The 9,880-nt window shown below is 42.9% G+C and overlaps 1 protein-coding gene across 1 annotated transcript; it reads right to left on the reverse strand.

The window, feature by feature from the left end:
- LOC121688828 (U5 small nuclear ribonucleoprotein 40 kDa protein-like) lies at positions 1–3,051 on the reverse strand. The gene is made up of 2 exons (XM_042068709.1): positions 2,098–3,051; positions 1–510 (listed from the first exon to the last, which is right to left on the reverse strand). The coding sequence occupies exons 1-2, from the start codon at positions 2,880–2,882 to the stop codon at positions 252–254; spliced, it is 1,044 nt and encodes a 347-aa protein (XP_041924643.1). The 5' UTR covers positions 2,883–3,051; the 3' UTR covers positions 1–251.
- Positions 3,052–9,880: the final 6,829 nt, after the last annotated feature.

Consider the following 9,880-nt stretch of genomic DNA (forward strand, 5'->3'; position numbering starts at 1 on the left):
TTGGTATTTCCTTAGCAAGTTTATTCAAAGATGTCAAAAACATCCAAGTTTACAAGACTTTTATAAAAGAAAAGCTGAGATTGCTTATGTAAAAGTCAAGTGTCTTCCATTCTCTCATATACACACATGGCATTGCGTACACACATACGTACACACACACGTACACAAAACACACACACAGGTCTACTGAACACATCGCCAAATGTCCTTCAACGGCTGTCCCTCCATTTTGCAAAGACATGTCATCAGTCTCACTGGATCTCTCCCATGTACAGTCGTTTGTCACTGGAGCAAGACAGCACAATAGGCTCCTCAGGGTGAAAGCTGACCTCATTGACTGACCCAGCATGACCCGGAAGTTTGTAGAGAATCCTGCGGGACGTGGTGTCCCAGACGTACACAAACCTGTCAGCAGAGCCAGCAGCAATCTTACTGCCATCCGGAGACCAGGAGCAACGCAGAAGGTTCTTTTCAAAGTTGTGAACATTCCCTTGGAAGACCTTCACACACCTTCAACAACAGTAACAACATACTTCAGGAAAATGTTACTTTGCTATAAAGTATAGACTTTGACAAATGCAAAGGTAGCCTAAATACAGCTATAAAAGACAAAAATGACAATTACAAGATTGTGTGGCTCACAAACAGAATCAGAAAAGACTATATAAAACAACTATTCTACATTTCTGGTTATTTAGTATATTTAAGGTTTTGGTATCCATGGAGTCTCTTTACCTTGCATGCCATTCTAAATTTCTAAGTATTTTAGATTTTCTACACTGGACAGAAATATAAATGCAGCACAATAGTTTTCATTCCCACTTTTCACGAGTTGAATTAAAAGACCTAGTGAAAGGAGTTGTAAAAGGCTGCTGAAATGGCTGAGGCACTCACAGACGTTTGGGGTCGTGTTAGAACCTGAATTAACTCTAGTAAAACTAGTCACTGTGTTTCAGGGGTATTTGTTGGTGTCTTTGGTTGTGTCTACCCAATGTGTGGAGGGGGGTGGGTCTGGGACAAGAAACACCACTGTTGAGCCTTCTTAAGATGTCATGGGCCTAATTCAGTGAAACGACGAAGGAAGGTGCCTTCTTGATAACCCCCAGTAAAATGCTCGTGAAGGCTGTTCTGTTCGTGTTTTTTTTTTTTTTTTTTTTTTTTTTTTGCTGTTTTGGTTCTTCGGGGTGGTCACAGAGCCAGGCTACTGGCTTTTCTAAGAGCCCACATCAACGGGGCATAAGCATTTACTAAAGAAGCCTACTTGTTGCTCTGTTGGTGATGTTTTTTGCAGTTTTGGTTCTTTGTTTGGGCACTGAGGCTTTGCTTAGAGCCTGTATCAACTGCATCAATTTAACATTAAGCACTGCCTGAGGTAGCCAACTTGTTGCTCATGAAGGCTGCTTAGTTGGCAATGTTTCTGCTTGGATATTCAGACTATTTGCTTTGCTTAAAGCCTGCATCAAATGGGCATAAGCACTTGCCAAAGAAGTCCACTTGTTACCTGCGAAGGCTGCTTTGTTGGTGACGTTTTCACTGCTTTGATTCTTTGGTTGGGCACTCAGGCTAGTATATAAGTATATATACTCTTTTGATCCCCTGAGGGAAATTTGGTCTCTGCATTTATCCCAATCCATGAATTAGAGAAACACACACAGCACACAGTGTACACACAGTGAGGTGAAGCACACACTAATCCCGGCGCAGTGAGCTGCCTGCATCAACAGCGGCGCTCGGGGAGCAGTGAGGGGACTACTGGTCGGGGTTCGAACCGGCAACCCTCCGGTTACAGGTCCGAAGTGCTAACCAGTAGGCCACGACTGCCCCTACGGCTACGGGCAGCACATTTTGGACCATGAAGGAGGGCCTTTACGGATCCCGGGTACAACATCTGGCGCGTTTCTGACTGCCATCAGCCATTTATGAAGACTAAGACTTAGACTTTCTGACTGCCATCAGGCACTTATGCAGACTAAGACTAAGACTTCTTCTATGGGTATATTTAAACCAAGAAAAGAAAAAACATGAAAGGCTCTATTTCAAACTAAATATTATTTCAAACTAAATATTGTACAGTATACAAGAACGTGGTGTCCTCACCTCTCCTTCGGAGCAAATGGCCGGACATCCCATACCCGCACGGTGTTGTCCATGGAGTTGGAGAGCAGGTAGGATCCCTCTGCGCTTAGACAGAGTCCTGTAACGGAGTCCCCGTGACCTTGCATGCTGTATATCAACTTATTTTGTCTCAGGTCCCAAACCTTAATGTCATTATCAATGCCTCCGGACATGATCTGGTCGCTGGTGTCGTTGAAGGTGACGCTGAGAACCTGGTAGGTGTTCTGAAAAGTGTGAACTGATGCCTTCTTTCGGATGTCCCACAACTTCACGGTGCCATCGTCGCTTCCCGTGCACACAAGCTGAGGGCCACGGCGCGCAGGGTAACAAGAGTTAACGAAGGAGGTATGGCCTTTCAGACGTTTCACACGCTCACCTGTCTCTGCGTCCCAGATACACACCGTCTTATCGGTGCTGGCGGAGAACAGCAGACTCCCGTCTGTGTTGTACTGAAGTTCCATAACTGCTCCACTGTGTCCCTTTAGCGTCGCGTAGTTCTCGCAGTCTCCATACACGTTCCACATCAAGATGAGGCGGTCATAGCCGGCCGAGGCTAGTGTGGCTCCATTGGGGTGAAATTTGCAGCCGTAAATCTCCCCATCATGCCCAGAGAGTAGCATGATCGGAGCCTCGAGGCTGGAACAGCGCGGAGGTCCCGTAGGCATGAGTTGTTGGGACTGCACGGCGGCTACAAGCTCGTTGCGCGGCCTCTTCACAGCAGCTGGGACCACTGCCATATCGGCAGCACGTTTCTTGGGTTCAATCATTACTGCACAAACAGCCTGGCACTATTACTTCGTTTGTCTTCTGTTAGGATGACTTAAATTGTCAAAACCTCAATTCTACTCTTACGTACACGCTAACACAGCACCATTCATTCACTTCGCACCATAGACTGTATGCCTCGCATAATTATGAACAGTATTTCCGGGTCAACTCAACAACTTCCAGTTGCTCATTTATTTTTTATCAAAGCCCTCCGAGAATGTTTTTTTTTATTTATAAAGTCACATAAACTGTGAACATAGAAGAAGGTGAAAGCACGAGGGCCTATCTGCAGGCGACGTTGTAGCTTAAATCATTACTTTTTTAATTTATTTTACCAGAGCCCGTTTACGGAGAGCCGGATCACTCCCTATTAACTCCATTGTACCTGCAATATGTTGCAGTTCCGCTAGGGGCGATCACGAATAAGTGCAAAAACAATGGGGGTCTATGGCGCTAGACGGCTAAATTTGTCTCTTTCACCTGGTTGTCGTTGAGAAATTGAAGATTTGATTGTGGTTTCTGCAAGCTCAATATGGATTATAGGTCAAAAGTTGAATGAACGAGTAGTCACGTCCTTTCGATTTCTTACAGGTTGGGTCGTTGTTGCCCACAACACACTAGCTTTCTGCTAATGAACGGCGTCATTGACACATTTGAAAGGCTTTTAGAACAAATAAGTGACTCAAAAATATAATACTCTGCGGTTTGTATTTTCTCTGCCCCCTCTTTTGACTGCAACATTCGAATTTCTGGGCAAAAAATTATATCCCGAGAAAAGTGGATTTGAGGGGTACAGCTTCATAGGCCTCCATTCATTCTGCACTTATTCGTGAGCGCCCTCATGTGGAACCAGAAAAGGAACTGCAACCAGTTCAGAAACCGGAAGTTTCCGGAGTGGCGGTTCTCCCCTTATTAGACATTCTCTGGCACTTCCTATTAAGCCTCATTGTATCGACATTGGTTGCAGTTCCATTAGAATTTCACTGGGGGTGATCGCGGGCGAGTGCAGGTTGAATGGGGGTCTATAGAGCTAGACGGCTAAATGTATCTCTTTCACCTGCTTGTCGTAGAAGAATCGTAGATTTTATTGTAGTTTATGCAGGTTCAATATAGATTTTAGATCTAAAGTTGAATGAATGAGTACTTACGTCCTTTTCATTTCTTACAGGTTGGGTCGTTGTTGCCCATATCACGCTAGCATTGTGCTAATGAATGACGTCATTGACATATTTGAAAGGCTTTTTAGAAGACTTACGTGACTTCAAAAAATATAACAATCAACAGTGTGTATTTTCTTTGCCTCTTCTAGCGAATGCAACATTCAAATTACTACTCAAAAAATTATATCCAGAGAAAAGTGGATATTGAGGGGTAAAGCTCCATAGACCTCCATGCATTCTGCACTCGCCTGCGAGCGCCCTCAAGTGGAATCTGAGGAGGAACTGCAACCAGTCCAGAAACCGGAAGTAACCAGACAGTGTTAATTCTCTTCCTATTAGACATTCATTCTCTGAGTTTTTGTGCTGAAAAATGCACCAATTCGAAATCACGATGGTTAGAGAATGTTAAATATGTTCAATATCCCTAACGGAATGCATGTATTCACCAAAAATGACAAAATACGATGCTATTATTTTTTAAAACGGAGGGGATATAGGCTATCAGTTTTTTCCTAATAGCCTACACATCTCTTAGATTTTGCTAATGAGTGTTGTAGGAGATATTGATGACACAATAACTTTTACAAATGACCAGAAAACAATGTTAAGGCATTTGTGGAGAAGAAGGATGGTTTGTGTGTTCTTCCTATGCTATTTCGTCGCTCAAGGTCAGGCTACAGTGTTCCTACCCGAAAACATTGTGTAAACTAAAACAAGGCTACAGGGTACATTGAACACAACAATATGGTTCATGGACCCTGTAGCCTCGTTTTGGATTACAATGGCCGCCATGTAAATAAGGTGAATAGAGGGCTGCCCAGACAATGGCAGAAGTGCTGTTCGTCATGTTATGAGGTTATGCTAGCAAAATGATTTTGGAAACGTTATGTAAGGTAAAAAAAAAAAACTGTTAAGGGTGCCTTTAAATATGTTGATTTAAAATTCACTCATGCAGGGCCCAGTAAGGCAATAAATGTGAGACTGGAATGGTCTCACATAGCATAAATCTAACCTGTATTATGAGACAACTGACAAATCTGCATACATGGGAGGCATTGGGAGGTACACAATGCAGTCCTCTGGAACATTTAAGACTGCTGTACTTTTAAGACTTTGCTGTGAGATATGGTGTTCACAGTATCACAGGACATGCAGACAAGGCCATTATATGGAACACTGTACATCCACGTAGTGGAAATATGATCATACAGCAGCATTTTGGCTTTTTACCTTATGCAGATAGGACAGGAGAGAGAGAGAGAGAGAGAGGAACATGACCACAGGTCAGAATCAAACTCAGGTCCTTATCTTATGCACTTGGACCCACATGTGGTTGGGATGCGGCTACTTATGCCTCACCTGCCCCCAATGGCTCTTCTTCCCTTAACTCCCCCCAAAGCCTTACCTGCCCCCAATGGCTCTTCTTCCCTTAACTCCCCCCAAAGCCCCACCAGCCCCCAGTGGCTCTTCTACCCCCAGCTCCCCCCAAAGCATGTTGAGATGATGAGTATATGCATACAGGGGGGGAAGCTCCGCTAGTCCTGCGGTAAAATGTTGTGAATATGGGACCTTACAAACACACTGTTCCCAATGGTGTGGGAAACATTTCTGCACAAAACTTTCAGCCTATCTTGGTTCATACCTGCGAGCTCTGATAGATGAAAAGACAGCAGTCCTGCACATCAAAGGAGCTTGGATGGGCAATGTTCTGCCTCTGCCAATTTTAGTTAGTTAGTATAGGCAGTTTAGTGCCATCTAGTGGTTCTTTCTGATGTGCAGTCGCTATGACAGCTATGCTGTATTGTTTGATTTATGACAGCCATAGCAACCAGGACAACCATCTTGATAAGCAGCAGCACATTTTGAGTTATTTGCTGAATTATCATCTTTCTACATCCTGTATGTTAAAGCCTTTGAAAAGCATCGTCCGTAAGTTTAATAATTGCTTACTTAAAGTAGATTGTAAATTTAGTGACATTATTTGGTAATTTCTGATAAATCTATCTTTATTTGATAAAACCATGCTGCCTTCTATGTGTCTACTGATCAGCTACTGATGGATACTTTTTCATCTGTTTAATCGTATATTTCTTCAGATATTGAATATTGAATACATATGTTTTGTATCATTTTCAGTTTTACTCATTATTCATTAAAACCGTAGCTTGGAGGCTAAAACCTGACTCGCAAGTTTTAGAGTTAGGCTGGCTGTCAAATTGTGTTCGATACACACAGGGAGGACAGTACAGTAAAAGGACGTCTCTCAAAGAGGTAAACTAACACAACAACGGAGGTATGTCAGACAAACAATCACATCACTCTGGCTGTTCAAGAGCACCAAAATCGTCTGCAGCAGCAGCAGCAGCAGCCCGCGCCAAAGCGGAAGCCAATCTAGAGGCCCTTAGTCTGGAAAAAGAGGCTGCTGCTGCAATAGCAGAGGCTGAAGTGCTGGAAGCTGCAGCAGAATTGGCAAATGAGGAATCCTCAGCACCACATATAATAAGCCAAGATGGTTGCAATGGCCTAGGAGAGCCATTCTCTTCAGAGAGTGTAGAGGAGCGTACAAGAGACTATGTACACACATTATCCATGACAACCCCAGATACAGAGCCAGTCAGTGCTACCAAACATTATGTGCCTGAGGCCCGCATAGGACATGGAGAGCCACCACTCACTACAGGAGGATACATTCACAGTTCTAAAATACCACAGCAGCCGCAGGGATCATACCAGAACCCATTTTCACACTTACACACACAAGATTTTAGTCCTTCTACAAGGCCTACAACTGTTAACAGAGAGAAAGCACATTACAAACCACAACCTGACATCCCACTAGGATCAAATGGATTTCCGTATTCTCCCTACATACCCACGCCACCACTAATTAAGCAACGTCCACCTGACGACATGATAAATATGGCTAGATATCTGGCACGCAGGGAAATTGTCAGCACAGGCCTAAAACAATTTGACGATTGTCCAGAGTCATACAGGGCATGGAGGTCATCCTTCTTAAATACCATCAATGACCTGAAGCTATCTGCAAGCGAAGAGTTAGATCTGCTTACAAAATGGCTGATGTCAAACTATGTCAAACGGCTTCGGTCTGTCCACATAGGGAATCCCATTGCTGCCCTGCAAATGGTCTGGGCACGGCTGGAGGAAGTCTACTGCTCTCCGGAAGCTATTGAGCAGGCTCTTCTAAAGAAACTAGACAACTTTCCCCACATTTCTAATAGGGACTACCATAAACTAAGAGAGTTGGGGGATCTTTTAATGGAGCTACTCTCCGCAAAGGAAGATGGATATCTACCAGGGCTCACAGTGCTAGACACAGCCGTGGCATTAACCCCATTGTGGAGAAGCTGCCCTTTGGGCTACAAGAAAAATGGATATACCAAGGGTCTAAATTCAAAAGAGACCACAATGTCACTTACCCTCCATTCTCTTTCTTCACTGATTTTTGTCTGCCTTAATGCAAAAATAAGAAATGACCCAAGCTTTGCTCTGGCCAGCACCAGCTTCAATTCGCATGACAGGTCTACACCAAAATTCAAGACTAAAATACCTGTGACTAGTGCTGCCACTAACGACTAATTTTCTAACGACTAATCTTTCGACTAATTTTTTTTTTTTAAATCAAGTGTTTGTTATTTCGTTGTGTCCATTTTATTTTGAACTCAACTGAAGGGGAAACATAAAATATAGATCACTCTACTTTTGTTAGAAGCTTATTAATAAGTGAACTGTTCAAAAACATTATGTGTAAAAAAATCACCCATTTAAAATATGCTACCATCAGATCTAATGTCAGACCTTTGATATACTTTATTTGTATGCCAGTGTTGCAATGGACATAGACAATGTTCAATGTTTGTCAAACTTCTTTGACCTGAGGGCCGATCATGGCACCTACATGAACCCACCCCCCATCAAATTATCATTATATCACATCACAATTATTATTGTTATGCTATATTGTTATGCTATATTGTTATACATGCACTTCAAAGCAGCCAATGTTTAAAGTGCAAAAAGTTTGTGAAAACAGAGGACTGCTTTACCAATGTAAAATATAATTACAATAGTTTCATTGCTTTTGCATGGTTACATGATAAATACTTCTCAAAACAACAGCAATTATATGGGTGCCATTGTTTTGGGATGTTTCCCTCATGCAAGCATCATACACTGGTAGGCAAATGGAAAGAATATTGACATGATATTTAATTATGCCACAATAGCTTTTGGCCATGTTATTCAAATTTGACTATACAATACAATGCTAGATAGTGTATTAGTCTGTGCTCTGTTTTTATGGAAGTTGCATAAATCCACATTGTTCTATTAAATGTTGTTTCATAATTAAATAGCCTTCCAATAGGTGAATCGGAGCTTTGCTACCAACGTTATCGAGTGGTTTCAGTTTCGCTCGCGCACACGCATGCATTGAATGAACGCTCATACCACAATTTAATTGTATGCCTCTACTGTATGTTTGATGACACTGATTGCAGAAACGTTTGTTTTCTTTTTCTGTCGGTCCGCGGTTCCTTGATCAATTACGCAGCAAATTATCAGACGAAGCCCCGGGAATAATTTCACTCCACCAGCAGTGTCCACGTTGCGGCCGGTGCTCGTCCGCGGCCCAAAGTTTGAGAAACGATGGTCTAGCCAACTTTGAAAGGCGACAGGAGTTGAAGACTTTGCAAATGTCAGCATGTTCAAAACAAGTAGGCTACAGGCACTTTGTGCGTCTTACCACATAGGATACCTCACTTTATCTGTTGGCTTGAACGCAAAAAAATATCCTATGCATCGTGACTTATTGAACATGGGAAATAACGCGCACCTTGATTGTTGGTATCACGGGCAGCGCATATTCATTTTAACGTTTTTTTTTTGTATGAATTAATAAATGACACGCCGTTGCGTTGTCAACGTGAGCCACTCTCTTCACTTCATTTATTGCAATTTCCACAATACTATATTAGCCAGAGTGTGGACTAGCATACTAGCTTAAGGTCCCCCGCTTAACTGCCTAATAATGAATCGCGCTGAAAGCAGGCAGGCACGCAGCTTTGCTACTTGCGTTTCCACTTGCGACCTTAGCAGGGTTTAAAACATGACTGCCAGTCTAAGTCTAAGTAGCCTGTTTAACGTCCAGCAGGCAGGCACGCAGCTTTGCTACATGCGTTTCCACTTGCGACCTTAGCAGGGTTTAAAACATGACTGCCTGTCTAAGTCTAAGTAGCCTGTTTAACATCCAAAGACAGTCGTCCTTTTCAAGAGTTAATAACATTACAGTGAGCCATTTGAGACGGGAGACCAAAAATAAATAGGTGGTCAATAGTAAAACGACTCTTCGACTAAAAAAAATTGCCGTCGACTAATTTACATGGTCGATTAAGTCGACTAATCGCGGCAGCACTACCTGTGACAGTGCATAAGATAGATGTAGATTATCCTACTAGCCATGACGCTGACACCAGTAAGATGGATGATGTGGCTAAGCACTGCCCTATCCACAATAAACCCCACCCCCTTAAGAAATGCAGAGGCTTTAGACTTAAGACGCTAAATGAAAGAAAAGCATTTCTAAAAGAGCAAGGCATATGCTTTAAGTGCTGCGCTTCTAACTCTCATCTAGCAAAACAGTGTAAAGCTATTCTGAAATGTGTGGAGTGTGACAGTGGAAGTCATATCAGTGCTCTGCATCCAGGCCCACCCCCCTGGTCATCACAGACTGCCTTGCCTTATGTAAAGGATGGCGGGGAGGGAGAAGAACAAAATCAACCTACCAATGTCAGCGCAAACTGCATGGAGGTCTGTGG

This window comes from Alosa sapidissima, chromosome 17 (genome assembly GCF_018492685.1).
Source record: "Alosa sapidissima isolate fAloSap1 chromosome 17, fAloSap1.pri, whole genome shotgun sequence".
Taxonomy (NCBI): domain Eukaryota; kingdom Metazoa; phylum Chordata; class Actinopteri; order Clupeiformes; family Clupeidae; genus Alosa; species Alosa sapidissima.